The 20,731-nt window shown below is 38.8% G+C and overlaps 1 protein-coding gene across 10 annotated transcripts in view; it reads right to left on the bottom strand.

Moving 5' to 3' along the window:
- The window catches only part of CAPRIN2 (caprin family member 2), a 44,729-nt gene extending 24,514 nt beyond the window's left edge, over positions 1 to 20,215 (bottom strand). For 9 of the 10 annotated variants that reach the window (XM_019452370.2, XM_019452372.2, XM_019452375.2 and 6 more), the window contains exons 1-6: positions 20,121 to 20,215; positions 18,752 to 19,017; positions 16,674 to 16,736; positions 7,408 to 7,494; positions 3,071 to 3,309; positions 1,487 to 1,569 (exon numbers count right to left, since the gene is read on the bottom strand). In XM_019452370.2, coding sequence (XP_019307915.1) covers positions 1,487 to 1,569; positions 3,071 to 3,309; positions 7,408 to 7,494; positions 16,674 to 16,736; positions 18,752 to 19,003 — 724 coding nt within the window. In that variant the 5' untranslated portion in view covers positions 19,004 to 19,017; positions 20,121 to 20,215. The other variant, XM_019452371.2, reaches the window with a different exon arrangement.
- Between the last annotated feature and the right edge of the window lie 516 nt (positions 20,216 to 20,731).

Below are 20,731 nucleotides of genomic sequence, written 5' to 3'. Positions count from 1 at the left end.
ATTTTAGTTCATTCATTTTAGTTCAGTCATTTTAAGTGTACAGTTTTAGTAGATACATAGTCATGTTACTTCCACCAGAACCATGATAAAAAACATTTTCATCAAAAGTTCCCTCATGTCCCTTTTATATCAATCCCCTCCTCCCACTCCCTGGCAACAACTGACCTGCTATCATTCTAGTTATGTCTTTTCTAAAATTCCATATAAATGGGATCATATAATAAGTATCACTTTTTTTGGTCTGGCTTCTTTCACTCAGCATAATTATTTTGAGATTCATCCATGTTGTTGCATGTATCAACAGTTTATCCTTTCTTTATTCCTGAGTAGATTCTATTGTATGAACATACCATATTTTGTTTATCAATTATCAGTTGATGTACATCTAAGTTGTGTTCACTTTGGGGCTATCATGAATGAAGCTGGTATGAACATTCATGTCAAGTACTTACGTGAACATGTGTTTATAATTCTCTTGGGTACTTGCCGTATAATCGCTTGGTCATTTGGTAAGCATTCACTTGTAAGAAACTGTCAAACTATGTCTCAAAGTTATTTGTATCATTTCGCATTCTAACCAAGAAAAAAATTTCTATAATTTAAACTTGAAAGGACATAGAAATTTTGAAAGCATTATACTACAAATATATTTCCAAAAAAGGAAGCATTCACTACTAACAAAAATGTTTACCAGCTTGTAATGTTCTCATTATCCTAAGCTAGTACACAAAACTATGTACTTAATGTTCATTTGTACTTGGTCATTTGGCTGAAGTCTATTTAGGAAGCCAAAAGACTCTTTCTCTCCAGATCATTTCCAGATTGACAGACAACAATGCTTCAAAAGACTATGTAGCCAAGCCATCCCCATTTTCTTAGGCAGGTCCGATACATAACAATGTATGTATTTAAGATTCTTAAATAGAACTAGTACGGTACTGCTATGCAGAGAACTGAACCCCAAAATGGTCAAGCCGGTGTTGAAGCCAGCACTAGTCTTTAGCTCTTATTCTCAAATCATAGTGACTTGCCACTTAAAAACTCTCCCTAGGTTCCATTTAGTGAGTATGATTATACAGTAGCTGCTTTTTTTTTTTTTTTTTTTTTAATTTTTAACGTTTATTTATTTTTGAGACAGAGACAGAGCATGAACAGGGGAGGGGCAGAGAGAGAGGGAGACACAGAATCTGAAACAGGCTCCAGGCTCTGAGCTGTCAGCACAGAGCCCGACGTGGGGCTCGAACTCACAGACCGCGAGATCATGACCTGAGCGGAAGTCGGACGCTTAACCGACCAAGCCACCCAGGTGCCCCCACAGTAGCTGCTTTTAACCAAACTAAACAGAGATCTTTTTCCCTATGAATATAGCATTGTCAGACATGTAAGTTCTAATGAACTGACACAGTTTCAGCCCTCAATATCATACTAAACTTCTAAACATAAAGTCTAGTATTTAGTGCATAAGTCCAGAGTAGAGAAAACTCACATGTCGTTCCTACCACTGCTTTTTCACTACCTTCCAAAAGGTCCCAAAAGTACAAGGATGACTGCTCCATCTGGTCTTCAACACTGACAAGGAAAAGCAGAGCAGAACGAAGTAGCTTTAGAGGTACACACATATACATGTGGAGCAGTACAACTTACATGGTAGAACTCGTCAACAATCAGGACATTCAAGGTTAATTTTGTCTTTTTACTCTCTCAAAAAGTTAAAATTTTGTAAAAGATGACTAAATGCCTATTTATGGATATCAAACGTAAGCATTTTCTCTTAAAAACAACTAAAATATTGTACCAAATAGACCCACTAAGGAACAGACCAAAAAGAGTTTGAGGCTGTCAATGCAGTGTCATTAATTATCAAGTGTATGTCCTAGAAGGAAGAACAGTGGAATGGCAATATTAAGAGCTGCATTTGACTTTAAAGAGAGCAGCTTATTTTTCAAATTATGTTTCACTTACACATATTAAAGTAAGCTACACTCCCTAAATTCATCAAAGTGAAGAGAAGGAAACAACCACATAGGTGATGATGATGGACTACACTATCAGAATGGGAATTAAAAAAAAATACATATGACTATAGAGATAATTGAGAGTTTTATTAGATTTTTTTCCTGATATAGGGCTGATTTCCAGTAATTGTTGAAATCTGACTCTGCTTTAGCATGGCCAAAGACACAACATTGGAAGGACCCATATCTAACAAAGCAGAAGCACAGAGATCTGCTCATTAGATGATTTCCCCCATCAAAGCAAAAACAGCAAACGGATAACTGGGAAAAACTAGGTAACCTCAAGTTGCTGGGTTTGTATTTGAAATTATCAGATTTGCTTCTCAGTATTTATTCACAGTATAAGAAGACCACCAAATAATTCTCACTTTGAAAGTTTGTTTTAATTTTTTTTTAATGTTTTTTATTTATTTTTGAGACAGAGAGAGACAGAGCATGAACGGGGGAGGGGCAGAGAGAGAGAGAGAGAGGGAGACACAGAATCGGAAGCAGGCTCCAGGCTCTGAGCCATCAGCCCAGAGCCTGACGTGGGGCTCGAACTCATGGACCGTGAGATCGTGACCTGAGCTGAAGTCGGACGCTTAACCGACTGAGCCACCCAGGCGTCCCTATCTCACTTTGAAAGTTTAATGATACTGGCCAAGTTAAATTTTATTAACCTCCACTTAAGTACAGCAGTAGTAAGAAGGCAAAGACTCTCAGGTAATACAATAGCCTGAGACAATTACAAAAAAACCTTTAAGCATATACATAATTAATACTTGTATAGGGGCAAAACTTGATGAGACATCATTTTTAAAATCAATGTTACAATAAAAAAAGCACATTAATGAGATCATTCAAATTGACTTCCCTTCTAGATAGCCTATCAACCCTATCACAGTCTGGTCTGGCCAATGTTTCCCATTGTGAATCACAATAATGTTTTCTTAATTATTATATACATGTGTGTGTACATGTGTGTGTATGTATAAATACTATAAAATATATAAAACTAAAAAACTAGGCTAAAATGTTATGTGTTCTCTTTTAGGAAAATATTTTCTTCGGCTTACCTCAGACTTTCATTTCTTTCAGGGCAGGTCAGTTTTGAAAATTTAATGAGGTAGTCAAGTTCTTTTAAAGGCAAATACACTGCACCATTCAAGCCCCCTTTGAAATCCTTCTGTACGTGTTCCTGTGTCAAGTTCTGTAATACATACTGAACTTGAAGTATAGTACGAAGCTTTTTCTTCTCAGCCTCGAGCTTTAGCATGTGTTCCCTTCTCTGGGCCTTCTTCTGCGCTTTAAGTAGCTGTTAAAAAAAAATTCTAATTAAAACTGGCAACTTTCTACCATCTCATATTAGCAATTCATAGTGCACAAAAATCTAATGCCAAAGAGCTGAGATTAGATGATGAATCTTATTTTATATATATATGTATATATATGTATGTATGTGTATATATATATATGTATGCATATATATATATATATGCACACACATATATACATATATAACAGTGACTGTGAAATTGACAGGTTCATTTATCCCCTTTTCTTTTTCAGTTGAGGAAGGGACTGAGTAATAAACTAGTATGTCTCAGGTAACCAAAGCTAAGAAAGTCAAAATATCTGACTCCCAACACCAAGCTATATCTAGTACCTCTGATATCACTATGATAAGCAATAAGTACCTATCACTGATGCACATATTAATCCCCAAATTTAACTTTTCCATATTTATGTATATAAGCCTTTTTAAGCCAAAGATTTTAAGAAAATGCTCCAGTTTAGTTTTGAAGTTTTTGTTTTTGCTTTTTAAATTCTTGTTGCAGGGGAAGAGTATTTAAACTAAAAAGGTCAATTTTCAACCAAAGAATACTGGCTAAAGCATAAGGAATTGAAAACCAAACAGAAATAAAATGTCTTACCAATGTAATGCTAAAATACATACACAGCAAATAGTTTTGTTTTTGTTTTTGTTTTTTTAAGTAAAACTAAGATATTTTCACAATAGTTTGTCAGTCTGGATGGAGTTGTATTTTTCAATATTTAGCTGACAAAACATACAGTTAGCAGAACATAAATTTCCCCTCAAATAAATGTGTATGTAGATTGAGCAAACTGAATCTACTCTAAAGCTCAGAACTATAATACCTTAAAGTCTGACATAACACATGGGTCCCAGAAGTGGCTTCCCATTTATAAAATACCAATCAATAAAAAGTACCATCTATTTCCAGTAAGAAACCTAAAAGGTCTTTTCTCCCCATAGTTGCTTTTCTGATTGTAATGTTTCCATCATACTGGACATTTTCCAAGTATGAAGATTAAGAGAATAAAACAAAAATCTAAAAGAGTTTTCCTATATGCAAGTTAAAGTACTTTGATACACCATCATATTTAGGACTCTACAAAAGACATGTTCATAAATCCTAATAGATTAAGAAGGGGGGAATCTCTGGAAAAGATTCATTAAGGCATTATTAATTCCTTTCTAGGAGGTATGAAGATCACTTAATGAATTTAACTTGTGCCACTATCAGGGACAAGAGATCATAGGTGAAGGTAAAATTTCAAGAATGAGAAATGGACTGGCTGGAGTTTACAAGGGCAAGGATACTTTCAGGACAGCAAAGGCTCAGAAAAGCTTTTACCAAGATCTCAATATGGACTTACACCAATAACATTTACCAAAACTACATTATCCTCAGTTTCTGTTTGAGGACGATGGAGAATAGAGGTGGCAATTCTAGCTCTCCAAAACAGTGGGATTCTCTTGGATGGTTTCATGATGGTACAGAGAAAGGCAACTGACAAACTTATATCCCAGGATTAACGCAGATCTGTCTTTAGCCATTCCCAAGGCTGGATTAAGTGTTTTTATGGGCTTAAGACACCCTGAACTCCCCCTATCAAAGTACCTATTACATTAAAAGGCTATCTTTTTATTTACCTGCATCCCCATAGGTTTCAGCTTTGTGATGACTAGATCTCTGTTGTTTACCAATATATCACTAATGCCCAAAATAAAGCCTGACAGATGACTATCACGTATCAAGTAAGAAAGTACACTGTCTCCTAGATCATAATCAGAAAACTACTGACAACACCCTATTTCTCCTTATTTATATAGAAACTAAGAAGTCAGGTTACATTTTCCTCTCTTCTACCAGTTGAGGACTGGTTTGTAAAGAAGCAGAAGATACAGGCACCTGGGTGGCTCTGTCAGTTGAGCTTCTGACTTCACCTCAGGTCATAATCTCACAGTTCATGTTGGGTGAGCTCCAGGCCCACTTCTCTCTCTCTCCCTCTCTCTCTGCACATCGCTCACTTGCACCCACTTTCTCTCTCAAAAAAAAAAAAAAAAAAAAGCGGGGGTGGCAGAAGATATGAAGTCAACCACTATCAACAAATCACACTGAATAATAAAATTTATTTTTGATCCCTGTCTTAGAATAATAAATCCCCACCAAGGGAAAGAGCTTATGTCATGAAGACAAAGAGAGATGTAATTGAGATGAACAGAAAGGCTTCCAACTTTAGTTTGTAAGTAAAGAAAATGTTACACACTATAAAACTGACTCTCATTAAAAGAGGTTTGACAAAAGAAAGGCTTTAATAAAAGGAAACTCAAAAAATTAGTAGGCTGGAAGGTATTTGGCAAGCACCTTTGGGGTCTTTATTCATTAAGGCATGTTCCAAAGTACCTTAATATCTCACCTAAAGTGAAAGTAAATCCACAGTACAAATTAGAAAAAATAACCTCATGGATAGCAACAAAATTTGGTGGATTGGTAACTACCTCTAGACAACAGCAGTGGAAAAGCATGTAAATAGATAGATACTATATACTTGTATAAAGAACACAATTTTTAGAGATAAAGAGTAGTTAGGGTCCTACCCTCACTCTACCACTTACTGACTATATGATTTTGAAGAAGTTCCTTTTGTTCTGAGCATTGGATTCCTTATCTGTAAAATGGGGCTTATATACATCTATTTCCTGGATTGCTGTAAAAATCAAGTTGACTTACAGAAGTACCTGGCACTTGGAAGGTGTTTAAAAAAAGATTTAAATATAAAAAGAAGGATAAAAGAAACAAAACATACTTTGAAAAAATAAACACCTGAATGAAAAACTAAAATTATCAAATAATTTTGAGTAAAAAAAGTTAATAGAAAATTTTAAGTATTATAGAAGTATACTTCCAAACATCCAACCAGAAAGAAGATATGAAATATCTTTTTATAGTAAAGTGGGTCAAAACTAAATAAATTTAACAAATGGGGGAGTGATTAATCATAAGGAAAAAAATCAATTTAAAAGTATCTAAAATAGCCTAGAAATATTTAACAACTGTGAAATTCACAGAAAGCACTAAAATTAAGTGATAAATGAGTAAACATGAGTTAAAATATACTATGGTTGACAAAAAGAGCTCATGTCATCTTAGAGTTGCATTAACAGAATTTTCTAGAAAACAGAAGATAATGGCTCTATACTAGGCTATTTCAGATTTACACACTACCTTTTAAGAGTTAAGTAAGTCAAACATCCAGAGAAAGCAATGATATTATAAAAAGATGATAGATGTCCTCAGCCTAGAAATGATGTGTTGGGTTTGTTTGTTTTTGGAGGTTTTTTGATGCCAGAGGAATGGAGAAGAGAATTTTAGTTCACTATACAAGAAGATACCCAAAAAGTGAAAGAGACTATTTTATGAAGCATACTCCCCATCCCAGAAATGAATTTACAAAAATATTTCTTAATTGTTAAAAGATGATCTTTAAAGGGCCTTCTAATACAATTCTAAAACAGGGAAGAATACTTCATTAGTGAATGCTTAAGGCTTCATATTAATTACTGACTAAATCTGTCAGAGACAGAAGTTTGGACTGCCAACATAGAGACCCTAACAAGCTGTGAAACCAGACTTAACTCTATTTACCATGAATCACAAATCTTCCTGGTAATAACTGCCATGGTCTCAAGAAAAAGAGTCTACCAATTCTGTTTCTTTATACGTTAAATAATGCTAAACTTACAAGCCTGTGTTATACAAATTTACAAGCCTATATTCTAAAAAATCTTTTGTAAACTGTGTCCATCAAAATAGTTTTTATTCCCCTTCTCAATGATTTCTAAAACTCCACAGTGAATACCCATTGGACAACTAATACTTTATTCACAGTGTCTCATATTCGGACACCATTTGTGCTCTCTTGAGACTCCAGAAACCTGAAAACACTAGTTCTTCAATAGCTATTGTCAACCCCCTCACCCCCAATAAAATATCAGCAGGAATGAGATGGATGGTAATAACTGAACACCATTAATGAACGCTAATATTTTCTTCCAGATCCGTGGCTAAAGTGGTTTCAGGAATAGCAAAGAAAACGTACTCACATCTTGGCTCAGTCCAGAAAAGGTTTTCTGAAGTTCCTTGGCAAATTCTAAGTTATGTAAAACTTCTTCATATTTCTCCACCGCTTCCTACCAAATAGGATAAGAAAACATCAATTCTGTTAACTTCTAAATATAAATATGTCAAAATAAGTGTTCCTATAAAAAGAGTAGAAAAGACTTAAGACTTTATGGACTAGCCATACTCAAAAAATGTAGGAAGAGAGAGCATTTAATAGAAGTTATATAAATTTTAAGATTCAATTTTTATGCTAGAAATCTGAGCCATAACAACAGACTTGAGTTCCTAACTATGAAGTGTACAGTATAAGATCAGAGAGACCTGTGTTTTTTTTCTTTTTTTAATGTTTATTTGTGAGAGAGAGAGAGAGAGAGAGACAGAGCGTGAGCAGGGAAGGGTCAGAGAGAGAGAGAGAAACAGAATCAGAAGCAGGCTCCAGGCTCTGAGCTGTCAGCACAGAGCCCGATGTGGGGCTTGAACACATGAACCATGAGATCATGACCTGAGTCAAAGTTGGACACTTAACTGACTAAGCCACCCACGCGCCCCAGACTTGTGGTTTTTAAAAAATCTTTTTAATGTTTTATTTTACTTTTGAGAGAGAGAGACACACACACAGAACATGAGTGGGGGAGAGGCAGACACAGAATCCGAAGCAGGCTCCAGACTCTGAGCTGTCAGCACAGAGCCCCAATGTAGGGCTCGAACTCACAGACTGCAAGATCATGACCAAAAGTCGGACGTTTTACCGACTGAGCCACCCAGGCACCCCTAGAGCCTGTGGTTTTCAAGAGCAATGAGCCAATAGTATTCCTCTGTCAATATTCATTCACTACTCAAATATAGTACACAAGTAGCAGAATGAGGATCACAAATAAGCAACTTCAAGAAATTTATACTATGGTAGAAAAGACTTGTAAACAATTACCTATAACAGACAAAATTAAGTATTATAACAAAAATATTGTAAAATGTTTAATGTTTATTTATTTTTGAGAGAGAGAGAAAGAGCGAGCATGAGTGGAGAAGGAGCAGAGAGAGAGGGAGACACAGAATCTGAAGCAGGCTCCAGGCTCTGAGCTGGCAGCACAGAGCCCGATGTGGGACTGAAACCCATGAGCAGCAAGATCATGACCTGAGCCAAAGTCAGACACTAAACAGACTAAGCCACCCAGGAGCCCCCATATTGTAAATTTTTTTAAGTAGGTTCCACGCCAGGCATGGAACCCAACACAGGGCTTGAACTCATGACCCTGAGATCAAGACCTGAACTGACTGAGCCACCCAGACACCCCCAAAATATTGGAAATTCAAGGGGCATTTTTTTTTTTAAGATTTCACAGATTAACAAAGTTGGTAATTAGGAAAGGCATAGACTTTTTTTTAATGGGACTTTAATCTGTTTGGAAAAACAAAGGGCTAATATGAAACAAACCAAGGTGGGAAACTTGTCTAACCACATAAAGATATACAGTATTTTAAAGTCTCCATATTTAAAGTAATATAGTATCCCACTTCTAGTACCTACCCAAAAGAAATGAAAACATATATCCACATAAAGACTTACATGCAAATTTGTATGGCAGCATATTCATTATGGCCCCAAATAAAAACAATCCAAATATCCAGCAATTGGTAAATAAACAAAATGTGGTACAATCATTCAAAGGAACACTCGTCAGCAATAAAAAGGAATGAATTAATGATACATACTACACCAAGGATGAACCTCAAAAACATAATCATAACTCGAAGAAGCCATATGGGAAAGACTATCTTATGTGACATATCCAGAAAAGACAAACTTATAGAGATAGAAAGCAAATAAGGAGACAAAAAGGAATTTGGAAGGGTTACGGAAATGTTTGAAAACTAGATTGTCATGGAAGCTGCATAACTCTACGAATTGACTATAAATCATTGTCTTATATACTTAAAATGGGTTAATTTTATGATCTATATATGATACTTCAAAAAAGCTGTTTTAAAACCAGTGTGATAACATAAGCTTTTACAAAAGTATAGAGTCTACCTATATACTGCTATATAACTATGTACTACCAGCATTAGCATAAATTAGTATAATAATTTTGGAAAAGTTTGGCATTTTTACCTATGAAGTTAACTATGGGCATACCGTACAGCCCATGATAGGCAATTTTTCAGGTGCACCCTGAAAAATTTCACACTTGTGTCTCAATAACATATAAGATTGTTCTAAGTAGGACATCATCTACTCACAAACTACTACTAAGTAGAGTAAAACAAATAAAATATAACTACTTTCCTTAATATAAAAATCCTAAACATAATGAGTGAAAAAGACAAACTGCAGAACACAGTATGATAACATTTATTATAAGGTACGAAAAAGCAACTCTAACAGATTCAAGGGCAACAAACAAGTGCTATTAAAATAAAGCAAGGAAATGGCAGTGGGCAGCTCAGGGTCAGGTTATAGTAAAGACAAAGAACTGGGAAGGAGCTTTGGTGGTGTTGGTAATGTACTACTGGAGTTGAATGGTGGATTCTGATGCTTGCTTTATTATGCAGTATAACCTAGAAGCGACACTTAGTTGCAGCTGTATTATTTCATAATAAAAAAGACGAAGAGGTATTCCAACTATAGAACCTTGCACAGATAACACAATCATAGTATACAGCCCTCAGAGGTATATAAAACCAGAAGGGAATACTCCCTCATATTTACTCCCAAATGGTATTAACTTTAATTCAAGAAAAGCAGCATCAAATGGGAACTACCTTAACTTCCCATCATCCAATGTGAATACATCCTTTCTTCCTTCCTTTTTTTGCTTACTGGAGGAAATATCCTTCTACCTTCTATCCTTTTCAATTACGTCTTCATAAAAAATCTTACTCTATGATTCCCTTTTAAAAATCTTGAATTTCTCACTCTCTGTTGATGCTTAAACTAGTACTTAACAAGTTCAAGTCTTGGGAGCCTGGGTGGCTCAGTTGTTAAGCATATGACTTTGGCTCAAGTCATGATCTCACAGTTTGTGAGTTCGAGTCCCACATCAGGTGAGCTCAAGCTCTGCTTCAGGTGAACACAAGCCCTGCTTCTGGTAAAACACGAGCCCCAGGTGAGCCCCACTTCTCTCTGTATATCTCTCTGTCCCTTGTGGGATTCTCTGTCTGTCGCTCACTTGTGCCCTCTCTCTCAAAAACATAAATATAAATAAATATAATATATAAATAAATACAAGTTCAAGTCTCCCCCAACCTAAATAAGAAAAATAAGCGCCTTTCTGGCAACCCCCTCCTTTCAGTCTCAAAGTTTCAAAAATGGCTACACAGTCTCCATTTCCTCTTCAGCCCTTATCAACCCGGATTTTGTTTCCATCATTCCACCAGAACTATCCTGGCTAAAGTAAGCATGTCAATACCACCTTTTAAATCCATAGATCTTTTATAACTCTCATTCTGGTTTCTCAGAAGACTTCCACACAAAAGCACCTTTGGCTCTACAAACATCTCTTTGTTTTTAATAACACTAAACTTCCATTTTTCTCCCATTTCTCCAGCTTTTTACTTACCAGTAATTTTTCCATAAACTTCTCTCACCCCAGTTTTTAGCATTTACAAAATAAACAGGACCTACATCACAGAGATGTTGGCCAATTCAAATCACTCAAAATGATACCTGACCCTAAAGTTGGCTATAAATATTTTTAGCCTTTATTATCCAAACATTAAATGTCAAAGTTCCTCTGTCCTAGGCTTTTCTCCTTTCTATATTCTCATCCAACATAGTCTCATCTTTTCTTATGGTTTCAATCAGCAACCACACAGATGAGCTTAACTGTACACTAAACTTGTGTTCCAGACCTGTAACTCAAACACTTATTCGATATTACCCACCCCTTAATGTTTCACAGCCACATTAAAAAATCAGTGGTCCTGGGGCACCTGGGTAGCTCAGTGGGTTAAGCATCTGACCTTGGCTCAGGTTACGATCTCATGGCCCATGAGTTTGAGCCCCGCATCAGGCTCTGTGCTGACAGCTCAGAGCCTGGAGCCCACTTCGGATTCTGTGTCTCCCTCTCTATCTGCCCCTGCCCCGTTCATGCTCTCACATGCACTATCTGTCTCTCTCAAAAATAAGCAAACATTAAAAAAAAAATTTTTTTTGATCAGTCGTCCAAAATTGAGCTTTTTATCCTCTCCTCCCAAAACCATCTTCTCCTCCAGGGTTTCCAGGCCCAATAAATGGTTCTGCCATCCATCCAAGTGTTCAAGCCAGAAACCTGGAACCCATTCTTGGCTCTTTCTTCTACTAGATCCTATCACCAAGCTATGCTAATTCTATCTCTTGAATCTACTTTACCCAAACTCCTTTGCTGCTACTTTGGTACCAGCAAGGTATCTATAACCTCTGACCGAGACTACAGCCAACCATTATCTAGTCTTCTTACACCCACACTTACCACCTCCAAACCATCACTCACCCTTAAAAGTGATTTTATTACAAATCTAGTTATTTTCTGCTTAAAACTTATCTGTATCATTTATGATGACCTTAAGAAAAAACACAGTCTTTAAACGGGAAATAAGGATGTACATGTAGCTTTCCCATTCCAACTACATCACTCCATCGATACTGGCTTTCTTTCCAGTTTCCTCTTTGTAAAAACATTCTTTCCCTACTCAGGACTTTTACACATGCTAGCATCTGCCTAGCCTGCTCTTCTTCCTCCTTCCCCATTTTAACTTGCTAAGTCCTTCTCATTTTTTAGGTCTGAACTGAAGCACTTCTTTCTCAAGGAAGCTGTCCTGAATTCTCCAAACTAGGTTAAATTCCTCATTACAATCCATTATCACTCTGTACCTCACCCTAACACCATCACATTTTTATTTACTTATTTCCTACCTCTTTCTCATCACACTGTATCTTTGAGGGCAAGGATCACATTTGTCCCTTACATCATAACCCTAGCATTTAAGCCCAGAATCCCCCAGTGTAAGTACTTAATATATTATGGTTGAATTAATAAAACACAGTTCAGAACATTTTAGGCTCAAATATGCTAAAGATTTTTGGGGCACCTAGGAGGCTTAGTCAGTTAAGTATCCGACTCTTGATTTCAGCTCAGGTCATGATCTCACAGTTTGTGAGATCAAGCCCCAAGTCAGGCTCTACGCTGACAGCACAGAGCCTGCTTGGGATTCTCTCTCTCCCGCTCTCTGCACCTCCCCTACTGGCATGCATATGCACATGCTCTTTCTCTCTCAAAATAAATATGCTTTTAAAAAAAAGTTTTAAGAAAACATGTTAAAATTCTCAATAGAATTTTTAAACTTTTGATTAGAATCCTATACTGAGATTTCGGTTTCAAAAAAGAACACTAGAGGGAGTAGGGCTGGTGAACTGAAAAGGAAGGTCTCAAAACAAGGATATTAATTAGGAAGCCCATGTAACATTTGAGTGGTTTGCCTTGACAAGGCCAACTGCAATGGGACTACAAAGCAGAAAAGATTTCACATTATTTAATAAAAGAGTTTTGTATTATGCGTTAAATATAACATAGGGTCAGAGTTTAGCAACTAGAGATGGATGCCAAATCTTAATTCTTTAAAACTAAAAGTTTCACTGAAGCTGAAAGTACCCATTTGCCTTTTGCTCAAGCACTCACTTGAATCTCAGTTCTCTATTTCAAATCCAGATCTGAACCAAAATAAATATTAAAATTATAAATGGGACTCTAAAAAACTTCATTACACAATCTTACTATTTCAAAGGAAAAAAATCTAGGTTTATATTAGAAATCTCAATGAAATCTTATTAGTCTTTAGCTTAGTCTTGACAGGTTACTTAAGAGTTACCGTTAAAAGGATTACAATAGCCATGCAGATCATAGAAAGTTTTATTTACAATATTAAGAATATCTGTTGGGTTAAAGAAGATTTACAAACTGAAATTACAAAATTTTTAGCCAACAATATTGAAAATACAGTATCAAATGTGTAGCTAAAGCATTACTTGAAGGAAAATTCACAGCCTTAAATGCAAACCAATGGGGGGGGGGGGAAGAAAACAAATGAATTAAACACTTAATTCAAAGTTAGAAAGTGAAGCAAATAAAACAAAGGACAGCAGAAAAAGAGAAAGACTAAAACAAACCCAGAAGCTAAAAAAAATTTAAAAAAAAAAAAAGAAGAAGCACTAGCTAACTTAATTAAAAGTAAACTGGGAAAATACAACCACACAAAATTAGAAATAAACAGAAAGTGGGGCACCCAGGTGGCTCAGTCATTTGAGCATCCAACTCTTGATTTCAGCTCAGATCATAATCCCAGGGCCTTACTTTGTAAGATAAGAACTGAACACAGGAAGGACAAGGTGAAAGAAAAACTGTCTTTTAAACTATTGCCTAATTTCTGAACTATGTGAATTATTACCAGCTTTAAAAACTAAACTTAGATTTTTCTAATTAAATACTACACTACTAATGACAGTTCTGAGGGATCAGATAACAGATTTTTTTTCTTCCAATTTATCTGCATTTTCTGAATTTCTACCTTAAATATATATTGCTTATATGAAGAGATGTTCATTCCCATAAGAACCACAAACTAAGGGTGCCTGGGTGGCTCAGTCAGGTAAGCATCCAACTCTTGATTTTGGCTGTCATGATCTCACATTCATGAGACAGAGCCCCATGTCAGGCTCTGTGCTGACAGTGCAGAGCCTGCTTGGGATTCTCTCTCTCACACTCTTCCATCGCCCCTACCCTGCCTGCACACTCTATCTCTAAATAAATAAACTTAAAAAAAAAAAAAAATTAGGGGCACCTCGGTGGCTCAGTCAGTTAAGTGTCCAACTTCAGCTCAGGTCATGATCTTGCAGTCCATGAGTTCAAACCCAGCATCGGGCTCTGTGCTGACAGCTCAGAGCCTGGAGCCTGCTTCAGATTCTGTCTTCCTCTCTCTTTACCCCTCCCCCACTCACACTTTGTCTCTCGAAGATGAATGTTAAAAAAAAAAAAAAAAAAAAAAAAATTTTAAAGTACCACAAACTATATGCTTAATTTTATCTAAAATCATAACATTCATTTTATATTTAGTAAATCCTTTTGTAATAAATATTTTACATGTCTGCTATATTCTCTAAACTATTCTAAGTACTAGGAAAACAGCAATGAACAGACAGAATCTCTACTTTAATGAAACTTACATTTTAAGAGAAAGAGAAACAATAAACTTTATAGTTTGTCAGAAAAGCACTACTAGTTAAAAAATTAAAGCAAGGCAAAGAGCTAAGGAGTGTGAATGGAGGAATGGAGGTATAGCGTTGTCAGGACAAGCCTCACTGAGATGACCTTCAAATAAAAAGCTGAAGGAAGTTGGAAATTGAGCCATTTAGACACCTGGGGAAAAAGCATCCCAGGCAGTAGGAACAGCACACAGTGCAAAAAGCCCTGAAGCAAAAGCGTGCCTGGGATGTTTGAGGAACAGCAAGAAGGCCAATGTAGCCGGAATGAAGCTAGGAAGGGACAGAAGTACAGGACATGAAATAAAGATGTGAAAGGAAGTAGCAAGCATATTTTGTAGGACTTTGTAGGCCACAGTAAGGACATTCTGCCATGATGGGAACCAATGGAGAGTTGAACAGAGGAATGACCAACTGACTTGCATCCGAACAGGATGACTGAGGCTACCATGTTGAGAACAAGCTTGGAGATACAGCAGAAATAGAAAAACCTGTGAGGAAGCTATTACAGTAATGTAGATGAAAGATGATGTGGCCTGGACCAGGACGGCAGAAGCGGAATTTGAGAAATGGCCAGTTTCCGGATTTACTTTGAAGGTAGAACTGACCTTGCTAATGGGCTAGATGTGTGGTATCAGGAAATAGATGAGAAATTCTCCAAGGATTTTGGCAACTCCATCCTTTTAGTTCCCCAAGCCATTAACTGACATCATTAAGATTAGAGGAGGAACAGGTTTTGGGGGTCGGGAGATGCCAAATAAGCAACTGAACACAGGAATCTCGAGTTCCAAGGGCTTATCTATTGGCAACATAAATTTGGCAGTTGTCAGCATTTAACTCAAGAAATAAAAGTTAATGCTACAAAAGCAACATGTAGTTATAAAGACAGTAATGAAATACTGAGACTACAGTTTACCTGGCCAGAGCTCTGAAATACAGCATGTCCTTGACCTTTGCTAGAGAGCTTCCATGAGAACCACCAACCTCCCTCTCCCTAACCCCCATATTTCCCCAAAATCAAGAATACTACCATATCAGAACACTTCCTTCAAGGATATTTACACAAAGAAAAATATTATCACTTCAAAAGTTACTGAACATACCATGACTACTTTGAGAACAAAGCTATGTTGAAATGCTGGATGCCCAGCTAAGTCCTCTCACCAGCTATGTGAGCACATCATTCTCAGAGCTCACACAATTCAAATCTGTGCCTCAGCAAAATTATAATTTACTACATCACAAAAATTCTAGGTCAGTGAAGAGGAGTCAATAAGGGAAAAGATCTCGAATGCCAGTATCTGTGATACACAACCAAAAATCGTAGTTGAAAAAGATGAAGATGATAGGTCTACAGACTAGATCAAATAACTTTTAATTCTGTCCCTTCTTAGCCAAGAGATATCAGACAAACATCAATTAAGCATTTTTATTTCCATATTGCTGAAACTTTCACCACATTAGATAAAACTTGCAGATGCCAGGTATACCACAGACAAGTTAAACAATATTTTTTAAAGTAAACATGCCTCCTGAGAGGTGACATAGCAATCTAGGATAGAAAAGCAAGGAGAAAATACATAAGGATTAAGAAGAAGCAAAAGGAGAAAACCTAGGCAAGCTAGAATAAATACTCTTTTACATTTTAGAGCAGAAAGATGTCAGGTTTATATATACCAGTGAACAGTGGAAAGCTAGTCGTCCCTCCACCTCTTTAGTTCAGCCTAACAAAAGTTTAAAACTTAAATCCGTGTGTTCAGCAATAGTCTACATTTTCACTCTTATTTAGCAACCCATACCTCCATCCATACCATCTGCTAGTGCAAAAGAAGTCTGTAAGATCTCATAAGTGAAGAAAAGAAAGTCTTCTGAAAAATCCAGTGGATTCTCGCTCTTCTTTATTGGCCTTATCAAATCTTTGCTCTCACCAATCCCGTCTAGAGTTTTATTAAGAAAAAAAAGGAAAAAAGAAAAAAGCCAACAAGTGTGACCCAAGGATTATACACTACTTACCAACTGATCTGGATTAAGTTGCTCTCCATTTTTCAGGCGATCCTTGTAGTCCTCCAGTTTGAGCTACAAAAGAGAAACTTGTATCTACTGTAGTCTCATACAAAATTCTGAAAAAAAATAAACTAAATACCAGACTGCTTCTTATGAAAACAAAGTTCTTGAAGTATGCTATCAATCTGTAAGAATACTGGTTTACTACAAGGCAGGCAGCAACTGTAGATAAGATCCAGCCAGGGAAAAAATATTACAATCAACATTAGTCTGGAATTAGAAAAGTTAAGCAGTAATAAAACTCTTCTCTTCATGGCCTCTACTTACAATCAGACTACTTAACACACAGACACTTAACTAGTCAATCACATGCCCCTACCCCAGTGGTGCTCAATCAGAGATAATTTTGACCCTCAGGGATCTATGGTAGTGTCTGGAGATGTTCTTGGTTGTCACTACTTGAAGGATGAGAAGGAGGTGGAGAATGCTACAGGCATCGTGTGACTAGAACCCAAGGATGCTGCGAATCATCCTACATTCCACAGGATAGCCACCCCCCCCACCCCCCCTCCACCCCCACACACACCCTGTCTGCAACAAAAGAATTATCTGGCACAAAAACGTCAATAGTGTTGAGGCGGAGAAATTCTGTTCTAACCTCATGCTTAAACTATTAGTTACCTGTTGAATTATGTGGCATTTGTCGAATAGCAAACTTCTTCATGGAAGAAGAGGATATCTTCTCTAGCATTATAGAAATGTAGAAGATATTTTCTCTAGCATTATAATAGACTTAACTCAAAGCTTTTTTTCCTGGAGTTTCATATTTCACTGAATATATGACAAATTGCATTTATTGTCCCCAGAATAATGACATGACCCACTACAGTATTCTAAAAGCAATGTTTAGGCTTCTCCCATATTGGCTTTATAGCTTTCAATTGCTTTTCCAGAAGCTTCAAACAAAAGCATTGTTACTGACCAGATAAGTATTCAAACTTAAGGAGGTACTATAGTTACACTAGAGCGTGTAAGTATACACATATATGTAGTTCCTCCACCTGGGAAAAAGACATTAATGGGTCTCCATCAACAGATCCTGCTTTGAATAGATCGTGCTTTGACTAGTTTCCCATAGTGGCAGGGAATTTGTGCTGACCCAGGCACACTCACCTTATCACACTTGTGATCAACTGCATGCATTCAAAAGACAACTGATGAGAGCCAGGGTTACAGAGAAGCTACTAGTAACTGGTCTTTCTTCCCTACCTTGGCATGGGGGGTGGGGGCTGGGGGGAGACAGAGTCAACCAGATCTTAAAAATCTCTTCATACTCCTCCATTAAAAGCAACTTTCCTATGGTTGAACTAGATCCTGGAATAAAAATATGTAAGTGTTCCCAGGTCCAGATAGTCAATCACTCACCTTACTATCACAAGCAAAAGAGAATCATGACACAACAAAGCAACGTGCAGCACTGTTTCACAGGCTACATGACTCAGGAAATAAGGAATGATTTGGATCTTTACATCAGCATTTACTGTAACATTGGGCTGATTATAATTTGAGTCTCTTTATAAGGCTTTCTACAATGTTAACCTACCAATCTTAAACGATCACCTAGCAACACAAAAATTAGTGCTAAAACCTTTTCTGGCTCTCCCATCGCTGAAGCTTCCAATGACTGCAGCAGCTTTACTGCAATATCAACTGCTGCAGAAAGTCACAAGGAAAACAAGCTAAAAAAAAAAATCAGGCTATTACTCATCTATGAAAAGAAACATTAATACTACACTCAAAGAATTAATCTGACTTAAAGTTGCTGGCTCTTCAAGTATTTCAACAGCAGCATGCATAGTAATTTTACTATGAGGAATATTTTTATTTAGTTATGCTGAGAAATCAAATAAAATGCTTAATATACCCAATATTTAACCTACTTGTATGTTTTCAGCCAGCTAAATCCCAAGGTTAGGTAAATCTTTTAGGAAAGAGTACCTCTGAGCCCTGACAGAAAGCAAAAATGCCAGTTCCCTAACCCTTATTAAAGATGGTACATATACAGGGATGGGAGGGAAAAAAGTTACCTTCTTTTTCTCGATGTTTCTAATTTTGTGTTTAAGGCATATGAGTCCATTATCGATATATGTCTCATATGCTTGGGAAGGAGAGGCAGCAGAACTGAGAGCAGACTGCAAAGGGCTCATGGCCCGCTGGCTTTCCCCATGCTGACTGTGGTTCACTTGGGGCTTGGCTGACTTCATATTCCCCTCTCTTCCCTCCTCTGAATGGCCTGAAGGTGACTGGTAACCAAAAGGAGATGAAGAGAGTTGCACCATTGAAACCGATGAAGCTGAAGGAAGGAAGGAAAAAAAAAGTTAAAAGTAAATTAAGACTAGAGGAGACTATGGAGACTCGAACTTCCCTGAAAAGTCTAGACCCACTCCCTCAAAATTCTTTTGCACAGAAGTGAGCTCAAAACCCAGCGATGCTAGGTACTGTGTTTCCATCTTACTACTTTTAAGGAGATTAGTGCCAAGTGCTAGCGCCTTTACGTGGGCAAAATCTACAATACGGGGGATGTTTCCAGAAATTCAACTTTCCACATAGGGAGAAGAACTGCTAATCAAGCAATGGCTTCAGAGCTCCTCTCTTCTCGTAAGGGCAATCCACATTCTGAATAATTTCTATGGTCGAATGATGACACACAAAAAAGCTCTCCCCATTAGGACCTTAAGGCAGCCTTTGTAACCTCTTTACGTTACCCTCACCACTAGCCCCAAACGCAATCCTAAAAACAAGCCCATTTAAAAGAAAAATTCCCAACACACAATTCTTTTAGAGCCTCATTCACTAACTGAGGAGCAGCTTCTTGAACAAGACCCCTAACTTCCCTTTGATTGCTCTGGGGCCTACAAGGCAAGTCCGTCACTGCTGCACATTTGTAGCGAGGTACTTGCGAGCGCCCCGAGTTGGTTTTCTGTTCTGTTTAGACTAACCCATAACCACTCACACCACACGGGTTTAAAGGCTCATCCTCCCGAGCCTCACAACGCTCTGGTCAGCGGTCCTCACAACCTTCACCTCCGCGCATCCCCTTACGGAGCACCCCAAAGCAAGGGCATAACAGGCCCCATGCACGCCAGCACTGATCCTCAGTCCCCGCAGCGCCCCGCGCGAGAGTCGCCTCTATTGGGTGGTCACTTAAGTGCCCCGAGGGCACCGACCCCCGCCCTTCCCACAGCCTCCGGACGCCCCGGCACCAGGCTGGGGCCCCGTGTGCAGGTGCCTCTGGGGAGGCCGACCCGGAGAAAAGCGCACGGGCCACCTGCCCTCGACGGCCCCGCCCCGGGGATGCCGAGCTGCCCTTCCAGCTCACCGCGGCGGCGGCCGCCCAGCCCTGCCCTGCCCTCCCTACGCCGCGTCGACCCACAGGCCGCCGCAGCTCGGCTTCACCTCCGCTGGCCGCCGAGGCCGCTGCCGCTGCCGCAGCCCGGGCCCGCCTTCGAAAGCCGGCGGGAGCCAGGAGAGCTGCGGAGGTGGACCGGCGCCACCCCGCACTTGCGTCTCCTCCTCCCGCCTCCTCCCTCTCCCCCTCCCTGTCCTCGCTGGCGGCGTCTGCGGCGCCGGGCGCTCCGCCGACTCAGCCGCTCTCGCCCAGGCCCGCCCTTTCCGCCGCACGGAGTTTATATAGGCGCGCCCCGCCCCCATCCTCCCGCACGCGCAGCCTCGGGCCGCCCCGGCACCGCCTCCTTCCGGGGCCCCTGCCCCGCCGCCGCGGGTCGCGGGCCCCGGAGGGCGTTTGTTCCAGGCCGGGCTGCGGCGGGAAGTCGGTCGCGAGAGGGCGCGTTCTCCCCGCGATTGCGCAGATTGCAGGGTAGCAGGTGGGCCCGGTGTGTCGCCGAGAGCCAACCGGCGGTAGACCCAGCAGCCCTGCCTAACCTTGCTGATTGCATGCGGTAACTAGAGGATGTGCGACCTTGAACAGGTGATTTCGATCGTCCGAAAAGGGCGGCGCGCCCTTTGTGGAATTGCCAGTGAAATGAGCTTGAGCTTCCCTGGTGGTT

This window comes from Panthera pardus, unplaced genomic scaffold (genome assembly GCF_024362965.1).
Source record: "Panthera pardus isolate Hobbes unplaced genomic scaffold, ASM2436296v1 HiC_scaffold_6, whole genome shotgun sequence".
NCBI classification, from domain to species: Eukaryota; Metazoa; Chordata; class Mammalia; order Carnivora; family Felidae; genus Panthera; species Panthera pardus.
Note: the sequence above shows the minus strand (reverse complement) of the source record. Positions and strands in the feature narration are given on the sequence as shown.